At 39.7% G+C, this 26,834-nt stretch overlaps 1 protein-coding gene across 1 annotated transcript in view; it reads left to right on the top strand.

Annotated features, from left to right (window-relative positions):
- Nucleotides 1-26,834, top strand: part of gmds (GDP-mannose 4,6-dehydratase) — a 347,045-nt gene that overhangs the window by 270,955 nt on the left and 49,256 nt on the right. The window contains exon 8 of the mRNA XM_007908694.2: nucleotides 21,039-21,157. Coding sequence (XP_007906885.1) covers nucleotides 21,039-21,157 — 119 coding nt within the window. The remainder of the gene's footprint in view (nucleotides 1-21,038; nucleotides 21,158-26,834) is intronic.

Below are 26,834 nucleotides of genomic sequence, written 5' to 3'. Positions count from 1 at the left end.
ACTCAGCTCTGATGCTCTGCTTATCTACTCTCTGGATAACCTCACTAAGCTATCGGGAGGGCCAATTATCAATTATTGAAGCCTCTTTTTCTTCTCACCCCAGATGCAGCCAGGGTGACTGAACTGACAGGATCAAAGACCATTTTAAATCCCAATGTCATGCCATTCTGATGATGTGATCTTATCAAGTTTCATTGATCTAAGCTGCATAGAATCACAGGAGGCCATTTAACCCAATCCTATGTGTGCTGGTGCTAGCTTCCCCCAATGCAGCTATCTACTCTAATCCCATTCCCCGCTCTTTCTCCCATACCCTGCATGAACCTGGCATTGTGTACAGATGCAAATGTGAAATATCCTGGCAGTGCTACTGTAAAATGAATCACTTGAGTGAGAATGGGAATGAATAAAGATATTTTCCAGCTCGTTTCGAAAAATATAGCCAACTGCAGAATTTCCAGAAGCTCTCAGCTTCTTAAGAAAACTGGTAAATCAAATATTGTTCGAGAAAGCTGCAGATAAACAAATTATGAGATTTCATAACGGTATCTTTATAAATTATTTGAAGTAAATACGATGGAACGTGACTCCTGCACGTTCTGGATATGCTCTGCTCACGTCAGCTGGAGCGGCATGCTGGGATAATTATTAACTCTATTGTTCAGGTCCAGCAGTTTTTCCCTGAACCACAGAACATTTTGCAGAGATTTACTGATCAGCGAAGCCTTGGTGCAGTCTTTAAATTTTAACTCTCGTTCATTTGAATGACGGTCACAGTTGACCATTCATAGGATTTAAGGGTAACAATGAAGCTCAGAAGCCCAGAATGATGGGTTTTGCAGAGCCATGGGATTCCACTTTGCCTTACTGTCAATAATTGGAATGCAATTTTCAGGTCCATTTACAACGTTTGGAGGATTCAGGGCAGTTTTAGCACAGAATTCAAAGTGCACAGCCAAGATAAAATGACTTCAGAGTTAGCTCCTCCACTGTCCCAATTTTGTCCAAAACAATATTAATAATAAATAATAATCCTTGCATTTGGTATAGCGCCTTATCACATCATCACAAAATCTCAAAGTGTTTGATAGGATATACCTTAAAGTGAATTAACTGTATTTTGTGGGTGAAATGCGGCAGCCGGTTTGCACACGGCAGTGTCCCACAAACAGCCATAGAGTGAGTGACAAATTTTATTTGGGGGATTTGTTGGCTAGAACACTGGGAGAAACTCCCTTTTATTTCAAGTAGTGTTAAGCGATCTTTAACGTCTGCCTGAACAGGCAGATGGGACCTCCGTTTAATGTCTTACCTGAAGGATGGCACCTCCAACAATGCAACATACCCCCAGGACTGCATTGGATTGTCATCTTAGACTGTGTGACTTTAGGCACTCCCACACACTTCATAAAAGTAGCATTTCACTGTGAAAAATGTTTTATGCAATCTGATCTCTTTAGTTCATGAATCAACGCCTTGGATGTCCTCTCGACGTGAAAGATGCTGTACAAACGTAATTTGTTGTGGTTGTCAAATCCCTGCTTGTCAGCCTTCCCATCTCTTCCCTTCACAAGCTGCAGATCATCCAGAACTCGGCAGCTTATGTACTCTCCCGCACCAGGCTCCGTGACCCCATCACACCCACCCTCGCCTGCCTGGCTCCACTGGCTCCCCATCCCTCAGAGGATCAAGTTCAAAATCCTCATCCTCACCTACAAGGCCCTCCTTGGCCTTGCCCCCTCCTACCTCTCCGACCTGCCCCCACCCTCTGGAACTCCATCCCACATTCCCTTCGCCTCGCTCCCTACCTTGCCTCCTTCAAGGCACGCCTCAAGACCCTCCTCTTCGACTATGCCTTCAGCCACCTTCCTACTCTCTCTGCCCTCCACCCTCCCTGCCCCCACCCCCTCCATCCCAGCTCAGGTCCTAATGAACCTCTGTTCAGGGCCTTGGGACGTCCTCCCGACTTGAAAGGCACTTTACAAATGTAATTTTGTATTGTTGTGGTTGCCAACAATCTCAGAACTATTTTCCGTATTTTATCATGCAGCTGAGGATGGATAGGTAAAGATACCTCTTACCTTTCACCTTTCCCAAGTTGCATGAGGTCCTTAGATTGCCAAAATACTGACTTCATTCCAGCATGTTGCAAGCACTTTCTAATCAAAATACGAGTAGTCAATTGACAAAACAGACCTCCACTTTACACTATCCCAAAGGATGACATTTGTTTTCACATCGCAGCAAGTAGAACTGGCTTTACCTTTGTGTTATAAACAATAATGAAATTGAGCCCGGGCTTCTCAATGCATATAAATATATTTCAGGTGACAAGAGACATCGTACACTTACACAAGAGACAACAAATTCAGTAACATCATCTCACTGAGATTAAATGGGTTTGTGAGCAAATTATAATTTACAATATAATAATTCTCGCATTTGATATAACATCTTATCACATCTTCAAGACGTCTAAAAGTGCTTCACTGTAATGTGAATTGAATCAGTACTTTGTGGGCGAAATGCGGCAGCCAATTGCACACAGTAGCGTTCCACAGTCGTGGATTGAGTGACCAAATTATTCTTTTTTTAAGGGGAAAGCGATCCCCCAATCAACTAACAACTGGGTTCCTACTTACAGAGGCGTGTGGAGTATGGAAATTTATATAACTTAGCTATATTAATGTATGTATCAGGTGGATGAGTTGCTAATGTGTTGCTGAACCTCATGTTGCACTTAAACATTTGCCCAGCTTCAGCTCATCCGAGTGTCCGAGTGTTGTGGCCGTCGCTACTCCCCAATCAGTAACAGAAGTGACAGTTCCTGGGGAAGTGCGTAGTGTGTTAATAAGGAAACAGACTCTCTATACAAGTCAAGGATGCAGTTGACTTTTAAAACTCTTAGGACTATTTCATGGCCCATAGATCATATTTGATATGAATTCAGTTTCATGCTTTCATTTCAGTTTTGTATTTGTTTTTGAAGAAATATTTTTTCAGATTAGACTTGCTTTGCCCACAAAATACACAGTCAAACCACTTTACAGTCTATTCTGTGAAGTGCTTTGAGACGTCTTGATGAGATGACACAGTGCTATATCAACTGCAAGGATTATTATTATTTTCTTACTCGTGGGACTGATTTATTGTAAGGATACCAAAAGTACAATTGTTGCGCAGTTTATATTTTCTGTGGTAATTTCTGTGATTTATGTCTGGCCATAGAGTATGTGGGGGGTGGGGGAGTGGAAAGGAAAGACATTACAATGAACTGAGCACAGCAAGGACTGGTACAGCTATTTTATTGACATTATGTCTTCCTGAAGCAGCTGGTCGACTATAGTTTTGTGCTGTAATGAAACCACTCCAACATGAAGCTTTTTAAACAAACTAATCTAGGGATATAGGAATGTACAAGTCCACAAAACACCATTACAGTTCTTCTAGCTGTTAGTGCTCCAATGATGGATCATTTCATAAAGTAGTGTAGCAGAGATCAGGACTTATTTTCTGTCCTAATGTAATGATTTTGCAATGTCACCCAGACTGTCTCAGGATGCCACGAGTGGAGGAAACAGGACCTTTCCTCAGAGAACTGGAAGCAAGGCTTGCATACTCTCATGCCTTGTAGTGAATTCAAAGGAATAGTATGGGTAGACAGGATCTGTGAGCCTGAACTCTCTTCCCTTCCCCCCTTCTCACACACAAACACACACACACACCACACACCCTTTCTCTCTCTCTTATCATTTATTACTGAATTTAAATGGACCAGAGTAAAACATTGAGGCATTGAAAATGTGGCCTTATAACAGATTCAAATACATGAATATGTTGTGAGACATTGCATTTTTCACTGCTTGCTTTTTAATAGAAGCGCATTGGAAACAATAGAAACAAAAAAAGGTAACTAAACCTTCTCAGTTGTTCACACCCAACACCATATACTAAAGAAACTCCTCCTGAGAATTGTAAATTATTGTCTACGGTTGACTTGAGGTCAAATTGCACGTTTTACATATTTTTCTGCTTTGCCACATTTATTGAACTGGACAACATAGCTTGGAGGATTTTTGCAGAACAGCCCTTCCTGCAACAGCTTACCAATGGGATTAACTGGGATCACCCACCTCTCTGGTTTTAATGAAATTCTCTCTTGTATTTTCATGTTTGGATGAGAATCTAAACTTATCTCATGCTAATTTAGTTATCCAGTGCCCTCTAGGGATGTCAGATAGGTCCTGGCTCCCCCTTGAGGGAAACCATGTAGAGATGCAGTGAATTAAACATTCCTGAGAAATTGCAAAGCCACAGCCCCAAGAGAATCTAGACATAAACTGGCTCCAGACCAGCTGCTCGAGACCTTAGTCACCTTTTCAGCACGTCTTTGACATAGCCACCAATCAAGGCTGGGCCTCCTTGGTCAACAGAGAAGGTAACATCAGGGAAAGGGGGTGAAATTGTGGGAGGTCTGCAAGATTCACAGTGATTCAGCCAAGTTTATATGTTGTAAAGGCTAAGCCCTTGTCAGGAGTTATGGGACATAGGAGACGTTTCTGTCGCAAATTATGGTGCGGTGTTGTAAATTCATTGTGTGTATGGCCACAGTTACAGCATCAAGAGGTCTGAGCAGCAAAGCTAAAATTATGAGAGGAAAAGAAAGAATTTAAAAAAATACCAGTTACCTACTCTCGAAACTATAAAAACTGAATTTCAAGGGGAAAAATCCATTTTTTACGTTTGAAAACAAAACCCCGAAGCAGAACAGATCAGCTCTCACTTAACAGAGCATATGGAGCTAGTTTTCCTGACCTGTAACTACAGTATATGGGTACCTGCTCTTCACATGTGCGGTTAATACGTACAATTTGGGCAGGTTGCAATATGTTAACCAATTCAAAACGTCTATCCTCTTCCCCACATACTTTATGCTAAACTATCTATTCGATCTAAGCTTTCAGTTGTTAAATAATTTGGCCATTCGCACAAAGAAGGATTTTCCCACAATAGAATGGGGATGACAGCTCCTCAAGCTGTTATCTTTCAACTCTATCGTGCATTTAGGTACAGCTCTTTTGGACTTACTGCATCACTCAACACATTTTTTAGAGTTTCTTTTTTAAGATTATTTATCCTCTTTAGATTCCCTTGGATAACCTGGTAGCACTGCAGGCGAGTACCTAAGCCATTTCACACATTCACTTTTATGGGTTAACCAGGTGTCTGACTCATCCGTATGAGTCAGAAACCTATCACCATGCTTAAGAGTATCCAAACTAGACTGAGAGTTCTACATATGCAAGTTACCTACACATGGAAATGCCCCTGTGACTGAAATGGAATGTACATTCCCTTCCTTGGGGGATACATTCCTGCTTACCTAACTCCAAATATAATTAGGTGTAGAATATTAGGTGCAAGTTGGCAAGAGCAAAATCTTTGGAGCCAAAGTGTGCCTTGGTACTGCTGGAGCTTAACCAGCTAAGACCACATAGCTTGCCTTCCGCCAGAAGATGCCAAGTGGATGCTATTTTTTTTTTATTCGTCATCGCTGTTATTCTCTGACAATTCAAGACTAAGGTTGCTGAGATGCTATCCTGTGTGAAGGGTGCTACATAAATGCAAGTTGTTGTTTAGGTTCCACCTTGGCAACTTGCACTTTTTTTTGCATCGATTCACTTAATGACGCAGCTATAATTAGGAACTCACAGCATGAAGATCTGAAGAAATTTAGGTTCTGAGGCTTCTTTGTATCCTGCTGAATACTGCACAACCAGAATTTTTTGTGACCCATTTAAATTTCATGCTCAGAGGTTTTTGACGCAGAATCTAATGGGCCACCAGAAAATAAATAAAATCTTACTTTCAGTCTAATTGAACAGACAGACGGAATCCTTAGTGGCGGCATGAAAACATAGCACGTAACAGTCAGGCCCGATGTGTGAAAAAAAAGCAAATGCCAAAAAAATGGGTGTATAGTGTTATTTCAACCCAAGAGATTTTCATCTGTATGTCTGACACTTGCATCTGAGTGACTTTTGCGAGTATATATTTCCTCAGGTATCATATTTCCTTTTTATTTGTGAAAATAGCGATTCATGTTGAAGCCTTTTTTTTTAATTCATATTCTCCACTTTCCAAAAACTTCAGCAACTTCGAAACGAATGTGAAAAAGTTCATTAAAATCAGAGGATTGTGTAGTTCACTAACAACAATTACATATTCTGTTACGAAATTAGTTGGTTGACTCAATAATTGTTTCGAATTAAATTGCCCAACTTTTTCTGTGAACAGAGGCCAGCTTTTTAAAAAAAGCCCATTGGAATGAGGCTGAATTGGCTGCTTTACATTTCTCTCTGTTAAAATTATGAGAACACCTCCTAGCAAAATCTGAAGAGATTTAATAGAATGCATGCAACACTTCTGTTTAGATGGCCTTCTTTGTTTGACTTCTTGTGGAAATTCTTTGAAAGGTCTCTGAGGTTGATTGAGTTGGACTCATTTTACAGCTGCATTCCATGTCGTAGACAGTAACATTCATATAGTGTAACAGACTCGGTTTCAGCCAATGTGCTGCTCAGCTTCTTCAGATACTGAACTTTGAGTCCGAGTTAGTTATTGTGCCTTCTCAAAGTAGGGGCATACAATAACTTGCATTTTAGATAGTGTATTTCCTGTAAAAGAAATGTCTGAAAGTGTTTTACAAGTTACTTTGTTCAAATTCAAGTTATGTTTAAAATGATTTATGATTCAAATAAATTAATAGCTATTCTTTTTTTTTCAGTTTTCAAAGGGTATTTCAAAGCCTAATAGAATTTAGTCACATTAAGCATAGATATTTCTTTCAACTGGAGTATTCCAGGAGAAACATTGACACGCACATGCTACATCTTAAATAGAGGACAACATTTTCAAGTGCTCACTCATTAAATTAATATTTTTCCAATATTCCTCAGACCAGCCAGTTCAAAGGAAAATGATTCACTTACAACACATTGTGCAGCAATACCCCTAGTATTAGAATTAATGTTCAAGGAGAAGTGATGATGAGTTTTTCTCCCAAGTACTATACAACTTTAAATGTAAACTGTACTATAACAGTGCCTTTAATTTCGGGAAGGTGTCCTAAAGTGCAAAGTACATTAACATTACAGATATTATTATTCAGTGGTGATTAAATGATGAATCACTGTTTGTTTCTCAGCAACATTTTGCTCTTCGGATTATTTTGGGCTCTGCATACCTTGCATAATACACCTTTACACAAGGTTTACAGAACTTACATAATAGACATCAACTCTGCTCAATTAGATAAATAAAATTCATCATTCACTTTGCATCTGTTTGTGGGACATTGTTGTGCCCAAATTGGCTGCCACTTTGCAGTATATCCTGTGAAGCACTTTGAGATTTCTTCCTGGCATGAAAGATGCACATTTTTAAATATATAGTGGATTATCTTTTCCTTACCTGCCACCAATCGTGGTTAAGTGATGTTATTGTGGACTCTATTTTCTGGGTAAACCTTCTCTCCCAACCCTCCCAAACTCCCTGAACCAGAATTGTTAGCAAAAGAAAATTGTGGTAACCACTGTACAACGTGAAATTATATAGTGCCCTTCACAAAGGTAGCGTCTCATAGCTCCGCTGACATTTTTGTGTTTATTCTCCATCGGTGTTTGCTTCTCGTCAGCATCTTATTCTTCTGGTCAGGTGACTTTGGGTTCTACATAACTCACATATTGTAGGAATTTACAGGACTAGAAATGACCACTGTGTTCAACAACAACAACTTGAATTTTTATAGCGCCCTCCACGCTGGAAGGCGTCTCAGAGCGCTTAGTCCATCGAACTGGTCCCAAAGAAAAAAAACATATAGTTTGTTTTTGAAAATCCTACCTTTCTCACTTTCATACCCCTCGATTGGTTCACTGATCAACTAGCTGTCTGACTCCCTCTTGAATTTAGTCACAATCTGCTTCCAACACTGTGCTCTGCACTCTGTTTCACCTATGTCAAGTTCTTCAAGAAGTCTGTTCGACATGAAAAGTGTTGTAAATTGTATTGCATCAAAAGAGTGACCCATTTCATGAAATGAACTTTACCATTCGAGCACCCTATACCATTTAATAATACAATTCGTCTTTCACTTATGAAATTCTCTCTTTGTAAAATCTGTTCATCTTTCCTCTTCTGAGCTGAAGTTTGTATCCCCTTAACCTAGTTTTTGAGCACATTATAAGTGAGTATAAAATACTTTCACTGAATAACTAAAAATACTTCAGAGACATTTGAAGTCATCTGTTAAGACGTACCATCATGCTATGGTCCCACCCCCTATCCACACCACCATCAGCAGATGGGCTTTCAGCCATTCTGCCCTCGCTCTATGGAACTCTATCCCGGAGTCCCTCAGACTTGCTCTCTCCCTCCCTCTCCTGTTTCAAGGTCCATCTCAAAACATATCTCTTTGATAGTCATATTTCCCCTCCTGCAATTCCCAGCCCCAGCTCCGGTGTCCAGCTGAGGTTGTCAAGTTCTTTCAGAAGTCTGCCAAATATGAAAAGAATGTATATCTGAAAATTGTATTGCAATGTAAGAGTGAACGATGTCATGAAATTAACTTTACCATTCGAGCACCCTTTACCATTCAATAATACACTGGGTCTTTCAAATATGACATTCTTCACTACAAATACCAATCAAAGCCAAGTCCATAACTACGTTGAAAAGGAAATGGGAAAACCTTTCAATAAAGTAATATTGAAATGTAAAGGGAAAGAGCAAGCGAATGGAAGCAGATAGCTCCATGGGCAGCCTTAAGCGCTCCGAGATACTACCCCATGAGGGGTGCTATATGAATGCAAGTTGTTGTCTTTGATTTCTCACTAGGACAGACTTGGTGGGGAGGGAGAGGCAAACAGCCTCATTTGGTGCTCTAGACATTGTATGATTTCTGGTATAACATAAAGTGTAGGACAGGGATCTGCAGTGTTTATGGGTAACTCGAGAGGTGTGTGCAAAAATCACGATTAGAATTTGGACAGAGCTTTGTTTCTTATATTCTCTCAACAAATGTGCTGCTGCTTCCTGCAAAAACATGGGATTGAAATCTGCCCAATCCAAACCCTGGCAACAGTTCTCCCCCTTGAAAAATAATCGAAATTACTGTACTCTCTGAGCAAGAGATAGTAAAACTGACCGGTTTAAATTGACCTATTTTCTTTATAATTATCTTTTAAGTCTGGCTGGATTGTAACATGGGTGTACCATTTGCTTGCTGTTTCTTTTCGAGACGAAGCAGGAACAAACTGCAAAACAGCATGCCATTAATGCTTACTGAAAGTTACTTTTACTTACCCTGCCTTAAAAAGGTATCCAAAGTTAATGCCGTGCTCCATCCTGCATTGATCATCATCTGTTTCTTAAAATCCCAGACAAAGCCATTTAAAAACATGAAGAATTTAAAGCCAAGTTAATGGCTGTTGGCACCAAGGCATAAAATTACGTAAATTAAGGGCCTGAGTCTATCACTGATAAGAACACAGGCTTCGCTGGAAAGACAAAGGTGCACTTGAACTGGGGGTGCCAAGTGTCATGTGACACTGACTGCATATGAGCAGGAAGGTGGGAATAAGTGAACTTTTGCCTTAGTTGTGCAGCCCATCAGAGAATAAATGGACCAAATCAACTGAGCAGATGTGTAAGGATGTGGAAGGTTGAATACCTTTCACACAGAGGCCTTTGTGTTCTGGGCATGATCTGGCATTATGATGGGACGCAATAGGCCTCAGCTTTGCAGCAATTACTAAGCCATTATCACGCTACAACACAAGATCGTTTTTCTTCTGATTCGGCCTGTCACCTGTTCTTCATTTACCAGTCAATAACCATTAATTATCCTCTGCAGAAGTTTAAACAAAGCGTCCCCCCTGTTAAAACCAGTAAACCATTCAGTAATGATAAATAAACTGAGAACTGCAGTTCACCCCCCTCCCAATTTCTGCCTGAAGTCTTGTATGATGGGAACTACTAAAGGAAATACCTAGAAATTGGAAGGTCAAGGGCCTGATGAGGTCAAATTCTAGACTGCAGAAGAGGCAGAATGAGTGCTCTTACTGCAGTTATGCAGTTTCTGGTAGACTTGACATCAATAGCAAGAATTTCCATTTTGAGAGTAAGTAGCGAGAGGGGCAGCACAGATATGAGAACTTGACTGAACTTACTTAAAGTCGGATGAAAGCATTTGAATTTAAGGTTTTAGAATATATTTGAGTAGGAGAGTTTAAATTATCTTGTTTTACAATCTTTCTAATTGCGCCACCTACTATTCAGAGGAATCTGCTCAGTTTGCTTTCATTGAAGCTAATGTGAAAAAGTTAGTTGGGGGGGAAAAAGGTCAAACTAAACTTCTCCATGAAGAATTAGCAGTTACTCATGTTTCCTAATATTGCATACACAATGTGGCAGCAAGATTTGTGATCTGCAAGTTACCAAAAAATGCTGAAATCCATGCAAATAATGAATGCAATATAACTTTAATATCCAAAACGTTAGGAAATACAAAACCACCAGACATGTATTTTGTTCCCGATATGTAATGTAAACAGTTTTGGAAATCAAACACTCTCGGGAAAATTATATAGCATCACCAGACGTCCACGTGTTTGAAAATTCAATATTTTCAGGATTAACTGCTTTTTTTCCTGATTTATTCCATCAGAAGTTTTTAATCAAGATAGCTCTACGCCTGACAATTTTTTCAGATTCTTTAAAAATAACAGACCAGAAGCAATTTCTCAAGAGGTGCCTGATGTTAAACGACTTTACACTCTCGCTGGCAAACTATGCAGGAGAAATCACTGCTGAATTCACTGCTGAATTCTCATTGAAAACGGTACCTTCTTTAAAACCCATGTTCACTTATTAACATCATGGGCACTCAGCAGGCCTTTCAATACTGTTGCAATTCTGTACATATTGAATCACTGGTGTAGTGACCACCCCTGATTATGTTACTTCAATGTATTTTCAAGATAGTTTGCTCTTACTTTGCCACAGAAGGTACTGATCCATACTGCGAGTTGTAAATACCTAAGGTTTGCAGCATTTATAAAGTGGGGAATTATATGTTAGATGCATAACCAAGGTTTGTGCAAAATGTTGACCACCTTCTTTGTACTCCAGCATGCAGAAACTGTTTCAAAAATAGATCTTGATGAGGTGGAGATTCTGTGAGTCAGTGCTTCCGTACTTCTAGATTCCTTGTTAAAGAATCCTATTAGAAATCATCACATCATTAGAGCCCAATGTTAAAGATTCTCAACAATTGTTTTTGCATTTGCATTCTTTTTGTCCCTTTAACAAGTTCTTTCAAAAATATTTCATTCAGGTTCTACGCTTTATTTACTGGTGTTCTGGACCTGTTCAGTTATATTCACTCTTTGTCATAACCAAGGATTGTCATAGATGCCACAAGGCTGCACTTTCCCCTCTGCCAGCTCCGGCATCTGTCTGACCACTTTGCTGACTTCTTCCTCTGCAAATCCCAGTATATCAGCTTTGGCCTGTTACTGCAGATGAGATGAGAGAAAATGCTACAGACCACACAAGATGGGATCTTCGTGTGCAGCTGAAAAGGGCACAGAAAACCAAATCTCATGAGAGTCACAAACATCATGAGATTTCAGGAAACTGTGAGTCAAGCTTTCAGTGAAAGTCAGGCAAAACGGATTCCTAAACATTATTAAATCTGCTGGCCTATCAGTACTATAAAAGCTGGAACAGTCGTGTGGTGCAGAGCGGAACAGCCCCAGGTTCAGTCCCTGGATCAGGCGGAGCAGCTGACTTCAGCAGTGGGGGGGAGGGAGGGAAAGACAGTTACAGTTGGGGATCAGCATCCCTGGGCTTGGAGGGAGGGAAATCAAGACAAGGGTCCTGATCTTTATTCAGTGTTTCTAATGGAAAAGGGCAGGTGGGTGGACACTGGGTGAGGGAAGATCATTCTCAGCTGCAGTCTCTGCTCTCTTTCTCTCCCTGTCCCTGCCCCAATCCAATAATTTCCTAGTAGTCACTGACCAGACCCTATTCAGGCATGATCATAGCCATGAGGGTGAGGTACCAGAGGGCAGCTTGTGACAATGGAGCAGGACAAGATTACTGTTCAGTGCTTCAGGAGAGAACATTAGAGGAGGACCATAAAAAGCCTTATACCAGAGATGCATCATGAGTCATAAGTAATATAAATTGTTGATCAAAGGCACAATCAAAGAGATTGTTTTAGGACATTTTGAAGGCAAAAAAAATACGGGTGAGGCAAAGTGGTTTTGGAGAACGTTTGCAGGAGATAGAGGCACAGTAGTTCAATGCCTGCATCACCTCTGTTTGAATAAATAGAACAATAGACCAGAAGAGCAGAAGGTATAGGCTGGAATGTAGAATGCAGGAAGATGACAAATGTAGGATGAGGCGAGACTGTGGAAGGGATTCGAGACCAAAACATGCATCTTAAATGTAATCTTCTGACATATGTGGGAAGTGGTAGGATAGGGATGTGGATCATGGGTATCCAGAGCCTTATGTGAGTGAGAACTCAAACTGCAGAGTTAATCATAATAATAATAATCCTTGCATTTGATATAGCGCTTTTCACGTTTTCTAGACGTCCCAAAGCGCTTCACAGAATAGACTGTAAAGTGAATTGACTGTATATTTGTGGGCGAACGCGGCAGCCAACTGCGCACAGCAATGTCCCACAAACAGTCGTGGATTGAAAATGACCAATTTATTATTGTTTTGTTTTTTTGGAGGGATTATTACTAGGCATGTGCCGTAAGGAAACTTGCCCAAGGTTTCGCCCTGCATGGAATTGAACTCAGGTCTCTCGCTTGCAAAGCGAGTGCTCTGACCACTGAGCTACAGGACTCCACGAGTTGTGAATCCTTTAGACTTTCTGGAGAATGAAGCTTGAGATTATCAAGAAGAACATTGGAAAAATCAATCCTCGAAGTAACAAAGGTATAAATGAAGGTTTTGGCAACACAGTGGATGAGTTAAGGTGTGAGCAAATCGTGCAAGAGAGCAGTCTTAGTATTTCATTGCTGGACCAGATGTGTTTGAAACTCAGCTCAGGATTAAGCTGGATGCTAAGATTGCACACCACTTGGTATAGAATCATAGAATTATGTAGCACAGAAGGAGGCCATTTGGCCCATCGTGACTGTGCCGGCTCTTGAAAGAGCTATCAAATTAATCCCAACTTCCCTGCTCTCTTCCCATAGCCTTACAAATTTGTCCTCCCCAGATATCTATCCACTTTTCTCTTGAAAGTTGTTATCGAATCAGAATAACCAGAAGACATCAAATTTACAACAAATTTGAATCAGATTTCTTTTGGTAAGAGGCAGTGTCAATCAAGTCATCAATAGATACACCATAAGATGTATGATTTTAAAGGTTATTGCAAAACATTGGTGCAAAGTACAGGAGTACAGAATGAAGTCTTGAGAAAACCTTGAGTGACTTGCAGAATCAAAAAGGGTGATGCAGAGCTGGTGTATAAAGAGAGAATGTTATCAAAGAAAGGTCTGGTGGGAAAAGCGCAAATGTCTAATTATATTAGTGTTTCCTTTTACAAAGCTCCTATCCTAAAATAAGCTGTTTGCTTTTAGATGCATAGGAGATATTGGGATCTAATTTACAGTATTTCTTCACAGAATTACTGAGAAGAGAAATGCATTTATTGAATTTCTAAAACATTGAATGTTTTCAATAATGAATAAGTGCACATTTCTGATTGAGAAATCTATGAAAAAATACTGCAAATTATACCCACCACGTTATGGTGATGTGTTAAATAATAAAGACCATTTTCACCAGCGGCCTGACTTGATATTCACTGTTATCCACATGTTAAAAAAAAATCCTTTATATTTTAAAATGATTCGTGGTTATGTTTACTTTCCAATGATTTTTCATCTCAACCTCTTTGTTCACTGAATGTCCAAGGATAATGGCTTCAGTATTGTGTCAAAAGTGTGGAAGTATGGAGTTGTTAGTAGCTATGACAACTCTGTATGTGACAAATAGAGGATACATTACAGAGACCAGTGGCATACAATTTAAATCTCATTAATGAGATGACCTCATCATTCAGGAGCAGCAGAACCATAAAATATTACGTCTATACTGAAGTACTTAGGAGACCATGTCAGGGTCATAAGTGTTTGTGGTAAATGTCCCCAATTGAGCCTAACTAGGCAAAGTGTCTGCAATATTAGAATAGTACCTACTGTATCGTTCTGTATTATATATTACAAGATATTAAAATAATTCTATATCACTCTTAAGTCTGCATTTGTGTGATGCTAAAGTATACGGGACAGGAACGTCCCAAGTTCAATTCCTAAGAGGAATGTTTGAACGTATAAAATTACTATAATGTACTATAATGTATGACTCTTTGGGTGGGGGGAGGTAATCAGGGTCTCCTTGGAGCTGAACTGGTTCCAAGGTGACATGCCTGCCAATGGAATGCGGAATCGAGCCAGCCCTCTGTGGTGGTCTTGGTAGTCTGGTTCCTGAGCCAGGCTCCGCAGTACTCTGTGGCACTGCTGATGACAGCACAGCCAGCCTGGCTCATCAGCAGGACTTGGAAGGGCAGACTAGTCACTCGGGGTGTGGAGTTCTCCCACTCAGCTCTTGTTAACGCTGCAAGCCAAAGCCCTAACAAGTAGGGTGGTCCTAGCTGGACAAGCAGCGGGAAGGCTTGCCAGACAACAATATCAATGACAAGGTATGCGGTTTTACCTGGTTAGACTCCAGCAGTACCCCAATGCACACTCTGGGGTCCCCAAGCCATGGCTCTTGCTAACCTGCGTCTAACACTTTCCACAAAGTGAGGCGACTTCCATCTAACTTGAATTGTGTTACACAATTTCAAATAAGTTCAGACTAATCCTGTAATTGATCTCTGTTATGCATTGCAAATTGTGAAAGTTCTGTGTTTTAAAGCAGACCCAACTCAAAGGAGGATCTCCTGGAGGTATTGCAGGTTTGTAGACAAACCAAGATTCCTTTCGGCCACCACTTTTCCCGCTGTTTCATACTGAGCATGGATCAGGTTTGATTCCATGCGCTGTGACGTCCACAAACATTGTGCTTGCACAAAAAATTTAAAATCCACCAGTGCTGATGTCCTACTTGAAAGCAAAAGTATAAATGGGGAAAATCAGTATAAATACAGAAATGACAGTTTTAAAAACAATAGATTCCAAGGGTTTCTGATGTTGTCAGAGTTGTCTAAAGTTGTCAGATTATAGCCATTAATAAGACTTTAAGAGGAAAGTTTCCAATTTAACCAGTCACAGATACCAGCAGAGGAAGCCTTACTTTCATATTTGTTGTGTAATATGAGCACTTTACTGTATAAAGTGCAAGGATTATTATTATTATCAAATGCAAGGATTATTATTATTATCTTTATTCAGGTTTCATAGGCCAGAAAGTTATCATCTTCTTCGTCTTAAGAACATTGAATAAATTTAAGGTTGTGTGCAATTTTGGAGAATACATGAGTTGAATTTGAAAGTCACTACTCCATAGTATCCAAAAAGAACTGAAAAATTGGCTTCCAAATTAGGACTTGAACTATATTCCAGAATTACACATTATTTTAAACTATAAATTGATGGTCTTAAACCTAAGAACATTAGAAATTTAGAGCCAAAAATTTCTCAGATGAATGTGCTGTACTTTAACATGTTTTTGCTACGCAATGTAAAGAAGCCAAGAATGAAACCATCTAAATTAAAGTCATGATCAGAAAAGAGGCTTATGTTTGCCAGACACTTTTAATTGTTACATGGCCTTCAGATTAAAATACAGAAACATTTCCTACTTACGTAGGAACATAGGAATGTTCAGGACCAGAAACATCCATTACAATCCAACTGGTTGGTCCCAAAGTAAAACCAAAATTCATTCAGCACTCTATCTCACACACCAGTCAATAGATTTATTCAACAAATAGCTATTCAATTCTCACCTGAATTTGCATACACAATCTGTCTCCACTCTCCTGGATATTCACTACTCTCTGTTTAATCTGAACTGTCTGTTCATTTTCACATATTATGTTAATAAATAATAAATAATTTTTGCACTTGATATTGTGCCAAAACTTCTCAATACACTTCACAGGAATAGCTGTCAAATGTAGTGACTGTATTTGTTATATATAGACAGATTCAGCAGTCAATTTGAGAGCAGAAATGGCCCGCAAATAATCAGGAAGTGAATGACCAATTTAACTGAAGGATTGTTTGGGCAGGACACTGGGAGAAACTATTTTCTCCTTTCAAATAGTGCCATGGGACCTTATTATGATAACCGTGTTCTGTAGCTCATGATATGGGAAATATGATCAAAATACAGACAAGAGCTCACATCAAAATGAACTTGACTTAGATTTTTAAGATCAGAAAATAATTTGGATTTGAGTCTTATTTTGACCTGTTACTAAAGTCTACATGACCCTAGTGGAAGACTTCACAATTATATGCCTCCATCCCCCATATCCTGTGTTAACCCTCTGGTTTGAAAGGCATAAACATCTGGACAGAGATTTCTCCAGTGCCATTGAGCTCTGTGAACATTCCTGATTCTTCTGGCCAACAGACACTGCAAATGCTGAGATGGTTCATACTTCCAGACCAACACTCCACCCATATCCTTCGGCTCCCCTGGACACTGTTGGATTTTTTGGCCAGACAGCTGCACTAAGCCAAATGAAACAGGCCAGGCACTGTGCATGACTTTGTTTCAAGGGGAGTGGTAGAGGATTACTTCAGTAACATTCACAAAGCTATTGCATTCTCGAGAGATGAGTAAAATTCTGCAGAATTATGCAGAAAGTGGGTTACAAATGAGCTTTTAAACAAACTGGACTGTGAGGCTCAGTTAACTGGGATCATTGACTTGTTTATCCTTTGAATTTGTCTATTGTTCTTATTTAACTGACTGATTTTATACAAAATAGGCCTGAGGGATGAATATGACGGAGGTATCAGAAAGGCAGATGTATTCTGCGCCACATGTTGTGGCCTTATCCAGAGACTAGGAGATTTGGGGAATGGAATGAGCATTTGAATAAATTTTAGTCTTTAAGTTTCAACTTTAAAGAATCCAGGTCTCAACTCCTCTCCAACCGAAGTGTAAATCACATCCTTCAAGCCCTATTCCCTGCCTCTTACTAAGCCGCTCATAAATAGGCTGTTTCCATTCATTGGTGAGCCCATAACAAGGGGACATGAATACAAGATCGTTACCAGTTATATCTAAAAGAGTTTAGGAGGAATTCTATAGGCAGAATCAGTGATAATGCAAAACTCCATGTCAGAAGCTGAAACAAGAAACATCAATGCACTTAAGAGGAAATTCGATGTTGACATAGGGGAAAAGGGAATAGAGAAGTGTTGAGAAAGCTGGGGAGAGAGGATTATGAGGGGTGGAGAGTCATGTGGCGTATCAACTTCAGCATGGACTATTTGGGCCGAATGGCTTGTGTCGGTGTTTTACTGTGTAATCCTACGTAATGTATTTCTCTCTTCAACAATTCTCACTTTGCCCACAAAATACACAGTCAATCCATTATTATTATCCTGTGCATGGCTTTGTTTCAAGGGGTGTGATGGAGCATTACTGATGACTGCCTTACATCACTATAAAGGACATACGATCAGTATCAATGCATTGCCTGAGTTGTTTTGACATTGTTTTATAAGTCATTTTTTGTGGGGGGGGGGGGGGGGGTGGTTTACAAGAGGCAATGCTCTCTCTCTCTTTACTCTGCATGAAACATTGGAGATCACTTCCACTTTGCTGTGCCGACTTGATTTCACTGGGCTGATTGCAGATATCCATCCACCATCATATATATATACATATATATTAGATGGTGTATGTGGAGCTGGGTATGTGACACTTTCAGCCATTCTAACTTTAAAGCAGTGTGGAAATGTATATGCTATTGGATTCAGTGCAATTTAGCCTATGGCGTGAAAAATAAACCATGCATCCAAAGTACTCGTGCCTTTATTTTATTTCCACATTGGTGTTTTGCATATTGTTTGTATTGAAGTATGTTGGCTTTCAAGCTGCACATAATGATACAGACCATATGATGAAATGGACTTGCCCCTTTGTGGATTTGAAAACAGTACAGATAATAATAATAACCCTTTACTTGGTGTAGCGCCTTTCACATCGACAGGATGTCCAAAAGTGCTTCACATGATATACTGTAAAGTGTAATGACTGTGGATTATGTGTGTATGGGTCTTCCTCTCTCTCTCTCTCTCTCTCTCTCTCTCTCTCTCTCCCCATCTCTTTCTCTATCTGTTTGTCCCTGACTGTCCAGCACCTTGGGACATCCACTGATGTGAAAGTCGCTATGCAAATGTAATTTGTTGTTGTTGTCTGTCCATCTAACTCTCTGTCTAATTGTTCTCTGCGTTCATGGCTCTTTCTCCAACCATGTGATCTAGATAGAATCTCCCCCCCTACATAAGTAAGTTCATATACCTAGTTACAAACTTGCCACCAATAATTGTTTTGGCTTATATCGCAGCCCAACTTCACTTCCATATCAAAGCCCCAATTCAGATGAACAAATGTGGATGTAGCTAAGTGGTGATCCACCATGGTAACACCCGCAAGTACCTCATACCAAGCTGCAGGAATTCTACTCCAATCCAAACTGCTTACAGAGAGGATCTTTTAAGATAATAAAAAGCATCTATTTGACGTGGGTATCTAACATACAATATCTATTACCAGGAGTCAGATATAGCGACTCTTATTGGTACCTGAAACTGCATTCTGCGAGTCAGCTCGACTTGCATCCAGTTACTGGCAAAATTTGACATTTCTGAATCGAGTTCAGATATCACATTGTTAACCTCATTGAGTTCTCATTTTTCTCATTTCAAACATTCGGCGTTTGAAACCAAGAATATCTGAATAACCTGTTGGCCCAGGTCTTCAAGTGTCTGATTCGGAGGTGCCTCTGACATCTGCTTATTATTCCAAGATGTATTTCTAAAACATCTCTATTCCTCAGTGAAATTACCCACCCATGTACGGCTATTTTAGTGTTTAGAGTTCAACTTGGCACTTACTAATGGCATGTAAACCAACAAGTGGCATCTTGCAAATATGAAATTCTACTTGATTTATTACTTTTTAATGCAACTATTTACTCCAGGTTACCTGCACTGGAAATGAAAACACTGCAGATTTTTTTAAAACTGATTTTTGATTTTTTTCAGTAAAGAATAGTTTGGATCAGTCAATATTAAGGAAAAATTAATGCTAGCTTTTATACAGATATAAATAAAGAATCCAGAATATGCAGATCAGTGTGTTATGAAATTTTGAGCATCTGAGTATTAGATTGGCCTTTCATTTTGGGGATAAGATCCATATATGAAGCATTAAAGAATATGCTTGTACCTACATCTTATATGTTCTTCGGCAAGAATGCTTTTTCATTTAAGGTTACTGAACATTATTTGTGTGAGGCATTTGCAACAATTTCTGGATTTCGGCATCTAATTGCATCTACATCTCAGTTTGTACCACTCAACCCTCATAAGGTTGTAAGTTCTAGCCCCACATAGGAATTCTGAACTGATTGACACTCCAATACAGTCCGTTGTCATAGGTGCCATCCGTCAGATAAAACTTTAAATCAAAGTTCTGTCTGCCTGTTCAGATGGATGGTAAAGACCCCATAGCACTATTTGTTTTATTTATTATTATATTATTTATTCAATTTTTTTGCCCACAAAATACACAGTCACTCCACTTTGCATATATTCTGTGAAGCGTTTTGAGACGTCTCAATGCTATGATAAGGTGCTATATAAAATGCAAGAATTATTATTATTGATAATTTTTTGCATAACTGATTTACAGGTAAAATATTCCAGGGATTTAATGTAGGACAAATCTGAGTGCTGCACAAAGTTGTCCTTTAGCTGGGATTTCAAGATAGGACAGAAGAAATAAATTCCGTCTGCTTCGGTCTTCTTCTGTTCCTCAGTCCCATTTAGGAAGAACTCGAGATTGTGCTTGCTCATTCAGACCTTGGGCAATCGTAGTGTCCTGCTGACTGACTTGCAGTTTCGGCTGAGTTCCTGCTCTCATTTGTACTCATTTGTTGAAAGTCACTTCTGCACCCTCCCTCTAAGTATGGGAAAGATCTTGGAATCTTCTCTCCTTGGTTGCATTACAGAACTTGGAGAAGGAGGAGAAAATGCATTCAACATACAATAATAATAATCCTTGCATTCATCGGCCTTGTGCCTGTAATGTCAAAATGTCTTAAAGTGCTTCACAGAGAATTGTTATTAAGTGTACTGTGTACTGTTTTTTTTAGCCAAACACTGCAGCCAATTTGCACACAGCAGTGTCCCATAAACATACATGGGATGAATGGCTAATTTATCTGGAGGATTTTTTGGCCAGGACACTGGGAGAAACTCCCTTCTATTTTTGAATGGTACCATGGGATCTTTAATTTTTTTATACAACTAATACTCAGCGTTGAGGTGCTGTTTTCATAAGATTCTAGTTTTTGATGCATGTTATCATTGGAAAATAGAAAATAAACAGTAAAAGTATTGTCCTTACTATTGAGAATTAGCCCCAATTATGTACAAATAAGGTTTAGTTAAACATGCCAGTGCTGGCTTGTTATAAACAACGCTTAAGGCAATAGCCAAAGAACACATGATTTCTGTTTGCTGATCCTTGACGGGTTGACACACTGTATACTTGTGCATAATCCATCACTATAGTTCTTAAGATGCAATTCATTTTACAGTAGTTATAATTTATCAGTCTGAGGGCAGACTCTTTCCCAGAGATATTTGATTATTATTTAATTTGAAAGCCTTGAAGTAAACTGATGTGAAGGATCCAATAGACTTATTGTATTAACGCCCANTTTTTTTCATTTCTTCTGTCAATAGGCGATGTGGTTGATGGTTCAACAGGATAAACCAGAGGATTTCATTATCGCTACAGGAGAGGTGCACAGTGTCCGCGAGTTTGTGGAAAAGGCCTTCAAGCACATTGGAAAAAGCATTGTGTAAGTATCTCACTTTATCAAGAAAAGATTCTACTTTCTGTTTACTGGCCACTTGTGTTTTTTTCCTCTCATGTTAAAGTAATCACATTAAATTTTTTAAATATATATATGGTGAAAATATATACAACAGGGCCAAAAAGCACTTTTAAAGTTTGTAAGCTGTATTAAGTTCCCAAGAAACATACAGAAAGTTATCTTGCCAACTGATATGGTGGGGATTTGATCAAGACAAAGGTGGTATTTAAAGATTCATGCTAAATTTAAAACTCATCAAAAAAGAATCTGGTGTGAGTCTGGAACATGTCTATAGAAGATTAAACTGGCTCGCTTGGACCATAAAGCTGAACCATAAAGCTTTTCTGTCACAAGGCCAAGCCTTGGTACAAGAATCAAGTTTTCGAGGATACACTTGCAGTTATTTGAATTTTAGTTTGATTTTTCATCCATTTACATTTATTTGGGAAATATCAAATATTGAGTGATGGCCAGAGTAGGATATACTTTTAAGTCATTCTGTTCCATTTTGCATTTCCGTTTTTGGTTTTACTGTAACACAAAGTCTTAGTTAATGTGGTCAAAATTCAAAATACTGCAGATGCTGGAAATCTGAAACAAAAACAGAAGTTGCTGGGAACCCTCAGCAGGTCAGGCAGCATCTATGAAGACAGGAAAGTGAGTCAACGTTTCGGGTCCAAGACCCTTGTCAGAACTGGGGCATGTTGGGAGGGAGAGGCAAGGGAGGGAGCGAGACGAAGGGAGTGTGGGATGGAGTTCCAGAGCGTGGGGGCAGAGAGGCTGAAGGTCCGACTACCAATGCTGGGGCTGGCTAGGCAGGGGACTTGGAGCAGGCCGGAGCCTGCAAAGCGGAGGAAGCGGACAAGTTGATAATGGGTCAGGAGATCGGAGAGGTAGGAGGGAGCAAGGCCATGGAGGGCCTCGAGGGTGAGGACAAGAATTTTGAACTTGATCCTCTGAGTGATGGCGAGCCAGTAGAGCCGGGCGAGGGTGGGTGTCATGGGGTCATGGAACCTGTTGTGGGAGAGGACATGAGCTGCAGAGCTCTAGATGGTCTGTAGGTTGTGAAGGGAAGAGTTGGGAAGGCTGACAAGCAGGACATTGGCATAGTCGAGCCTGGTTGTAATGAAGGCATATATGAAGGTTTTGGCGGCCTGATTGGTGGCGGAGTCGGGTGATGTTGTGGAGGTCGGGGGGAGGCAGACCGGGTCATGACACAGATGTGCAGGAGAAAGGACAGTTGAGGGTCGAACAAGATGCCCATATTCCTGACTGGCTCGGTGAAGTCGAGTGTGCATCCGTGGATGCTGATGCTGCCAGTGCCTGAGGTGGGGAGGCTCTGGCGTGAGCCAATCAGGAAAGCCTCGGTCTTGCTGATGTTCAATTGTAGAAAATTAACTCTCATCCAGGACTTGATGTCTGACAGATATTCTGTCAGGACAGCAGTGGTCCTGGGGTCGAGGGTGGAGGTAGAGAGATAGAGTTGGGTATTATCCGCATACATGTGGAAGTTGACCCCATGTCTGCGGATGATGTCACCAAGAGGGACATTGTACAGGTTGAAGAGGAGAGGACTGAGGACAGAGCCCTAAGGAACACTGCACGAGACAGTATGGGGGCTGGAGGAGAGGCCATTTGGCGAGACAAAGTGGACCCAGTGTGAGAGGTAGGATCTGAACCATTCAATGACAGATCCTTGAAGGTTAAGGTGAGAGGAGAGGCGGCGGTGGAGGATAGAGTGGATAGGAAGATTCATTATTGCTGTTCATTCAAAAGTGTAAATGTTGTGCAATGAGTTTTTCATTTGGGGTAAAAACATGTGAGAAGGGTGGCATTTTTTTTGAATTTCTTTTTAATTGCTTGTTCAGTTGTGGGAAAATATCATTGTCACTATTAAAATGTTATTAAAATCCAGTTGATTCAAACCCATCGTTATAATGGAGCGTTATGAGAGAACTATACTTAACTGGACCTGATTGTCTTCAGTGAAGGTGAAAATAGTTAATCAAAATATTGCAACTTCAAATTGCAGATTGATAGAACTATCTACTCTTATATATTTATGAGTGTACTCAGCTGTGTATTCAAGCCTGATCAAACATGGAATATTGTTAAAGTATCAGGACTGTGCCTTTACCTTTGCTTTCTAATGAGAGAAGCAGAGGAATGTTATTAAGGGGTATTCCTGTAAAAAGCGAATGTGATCCATTATAATGAGAGGTCAATAGCAGTTATGAGGAACCTACAACCCATGCGCCCAAAGTTGTATCCTAAGGCAATCATAGCAGCACATCTAAGGATACAAATCTGTCAATTAATGGAGGACTTTTTATGTTCTGCACATGGATATGCAGGAGCTTACCCTTGTTACTGTGAGGAAGTCTTTGGTCTTTAGTTGGCAATTGCCAAAAGTGGAAAAGCAATAATCAGGATCTTACTAATCTTACCATTTGTGGAGTCATGGCCACAATATCTTATCCCATAAGTCCATGGTGCAGGGCGTTGGAGCATTCCTCAGAGTGGCCCTCCTGCAAGACACAGCTTGCGATCGGCAATGAGTGATGGAACAAGCTGTAACTTCAACACCATAAATATGGATCACAACACTATGTCAGTGAAGGATGGGATAATTTGTAAATATGACATCTAAGTGAGAGACATTAGCCAAACTGGCAAATCATTTGTTATATGTTTGTTACAGGACCACATATGTCATGGATAGAATGCATTCCTGTGTGCGTTCCCATTGACATATAGTGGGTGTGCAAGTGGACAGTAAAATTTGGCCTTGCCCTAGGTTAGAGGACGTTTAATGCACATCCAAAAAACTCCCTATAAAAAACATTCCAGAATTATTATATCAAACATTGTACAGATGTAGTGGTTTATTCTAGATTTTGTTAAGCAGTATTGTTCAATAGTGTTGTTTCATACACTTACTCTTTAGTTGTTGTACTATTACCAAATACCAAACTTTGCTTGGAGTACAGAATATTTACTATTATTGCTATCAAAACTATTATTTAATTCCCTTTGTGACAGGCGTAGACAGGCTCTGTATAACCTTGATGTTTCTTTGATGTTCCTGTGAGCACATAGCTGAACTTCTAATGCCCCTGAATCAATGTTGATGTTAAGTATAATAGATTACCCTAAGGGCAGAATAGCATTGTTTCTACTTGTTTTGCATTTGCTTTTCTCTTAACTCACAACCCTCTGTAGCACATGACAGCAGCCAATTGTGTTGTGCCAATGATCCAATCTACTCCTCTGCCATTACCTTTTATACAATTTATATCATTTAATACATGCCCTGGCGACTCTATGCCATAAAATGGTATGGAGTGAATTCACCTTTGAAATTCCCAACGTCTCTCATTTGGCTAGTTCCCGGTAAGGAAACGATGATGCCTGGTGAAAGTAAGGCATTTCCTCAGAAAAAGGGAGGGATGAGTAGAACACTTTTGGGAGGGAACAAGCCAATCCACACTGGCCTTTTTTCAGCCTTTGGTGACTTCCTCAAAGGTCTGAGAACAAGTCAGCACCTGCCCTTTCCATCCTGTGTCAAGTGCCTGGTACAGCAGATGTAAAGGCAGAAAACACATTTTAAAAATCATCGTGGGGGGTGTAGAAGGGATTTTTAATTTTCAGGTAGAATGAAGGATGCTATGTAGAATATTGTTGAAGGTGACAAGCCACATTTTGTTTGTACTTATTAGCATACACCTTAAAACCTAAAATACTCCCAACATACTTGAAGCAATTCCATCATCAACAACAACAATCACAACAACTTGCATTTATTTAGCCCCTTTCACTCGGGGTGGCATCTTGCAGCACTTAAGCCAGCATGTACATGTCATTGAAAAACCGCATTCTTGCTTTATTTCCCCTGCTGACAATTAAAGACCGTATGATTTTGCTTTTGTTCCTCTATTTTTGCTGGTATATCATTAAGCATTTTTGTCATGCTGTGATTCTGATGGGCTTGCTTAACGTGTGATTTAAGTCTGAACATGATTAGGCAAAATAACCTTCAAAATATCCTTTACTATCATCTATTTTGGGGTTGATGTGGGGGGAGTGATTGAAACTTTCTTTCAGAATCCTACAACTACATGTTGAAACCAATCTATTCTTGGCGCGTAAGGGGATCCTAATCCATGGATTAGACTTTGTAGTTTGGGCCGAGTTGTTTATATTCCTTTTAAATTAGCTGAGATGTCTGGAAGGCTTTTCTGGAACTGAGATCATTATGAAATTGAATCATCCTCGGATTACTTTCAATTTGCCAGTGAAAAAAAATCATATGTGTAATTTGTGATCTAAGCTTCCTAAATATATTTATTGACTGGAAAAATAGAATTGCAGATTTCTTCACCAAGAGTTCTCTTCACTGCATTTTTGAGTGCAGTTCTTGTGTTATTTAGCCCAAGATATGGGTAATGAAATGCCACAAACTTGATGCGTTTGCATTCTAAATTGTAGACTTGATAATGAATTAGCGATTTCTACAGCAAATACATCTCCTAAGCTTTTCTTCAAATGTATATTAGGTTAGTTCAGAAGTTACAAGGTTAGACTGGAGTATTAAACCAACTATTAATTGCTTCATTGATTTTATAATCCGCCTAAGCATATAGTTTAATATGTCCTTGTTAAATATGTTAATTTAAATTTGCCTCAAGAGTGGAGCAATAGGCTTTCAACTAGGGGAGATCCCTGACTCAATTGACATTCGCATGAAAGGTACAACTTATACTAGCTTCACGCAGTTTGTCTATGAGAGAGGAGGGAAACCTGTCCAAAGCCCTTTTCACCATTACTCGAGCTAACTCAACAACTCAATAAAGGAAGTATATTTGACCATGTCATAAAGATACCCACGGGCCAAACTGCCCGTTCATTGAGTAGGGATGATAGGTGGTCCTACTAAGGAAAAAAAATGGGAGGAAGAGATGATAAATCACATTGTGTCTTGCAGATGTGTCTTCTTCTGGTAGTCCCATGTGTTCATTTAGAAAGTGGTCATAGTTGTTAAATCTCCAGATGAGCTGAGGCCTCCACTCTCCTTGAGGCACATTAAATAAATAGTGAAATAAAAGGATTTAAAACAATGCAGTAACAAAAGAAAGTGAGAGAACGAAAAAATAAATATAAGTTTGTGTACTGCAGAGAAACAAGATCCTTCAAACTTCCCCACCCCTCCCCCTCCATCCCACCCATCACTACAAATTCACACCATGCCACCAGCTGCTCACTACCATAACTATCAGAGGGACATTTCTGTTTATAATTTAATACAGGGATAATGATAACTTGGACAAAGCAGGTTGTAAAACCATGTTTTCATATGCGGGTAAATAGGGAAGAAACACAACTGCTAACAGTCCTATTATCAATTCACTTTACAGTATATTCCGTGAAGCGATTTGAGACGTCTCAATATCGTGATAAGGTGCTATATCAAGTGCAAGGATTATTATTATTATTGTTGGCGGGCCTAAAAGCTGAATGGAGCGATAACTGCCAGCATACTGGGGGGAACAGAATCTTTCTATCCCCTCCAAAGATTTGGGTTTGGAATATTCAAAATATTTAAAGATAATTGAAAGGGTGTAGGGAGGTTTTGAAATCCCTTAAAACTAATAATGACTTGGAA

Source organism: Callorhinchus milii, unplaced genomic scaffold, assembly GCF_018977255.1.
Source record: "Callorhinchus milii isolate IMCB2004 unplaced genomic scaffold, IMCB_Cmil_1.0 Scaffold2, whole genome shotgun sequence".
In the NCBI taxonomy this organism is placed as follows: Eukaryota; Metazoa; Chordata; class Chondrichthyes; order Chimaeriformes; family Callorhinchidae; genus Callorhinchus; species Callorhinchus milii.
This window is presented reverse-complemented; position numbering and strand designations above follow the sequence as displayed.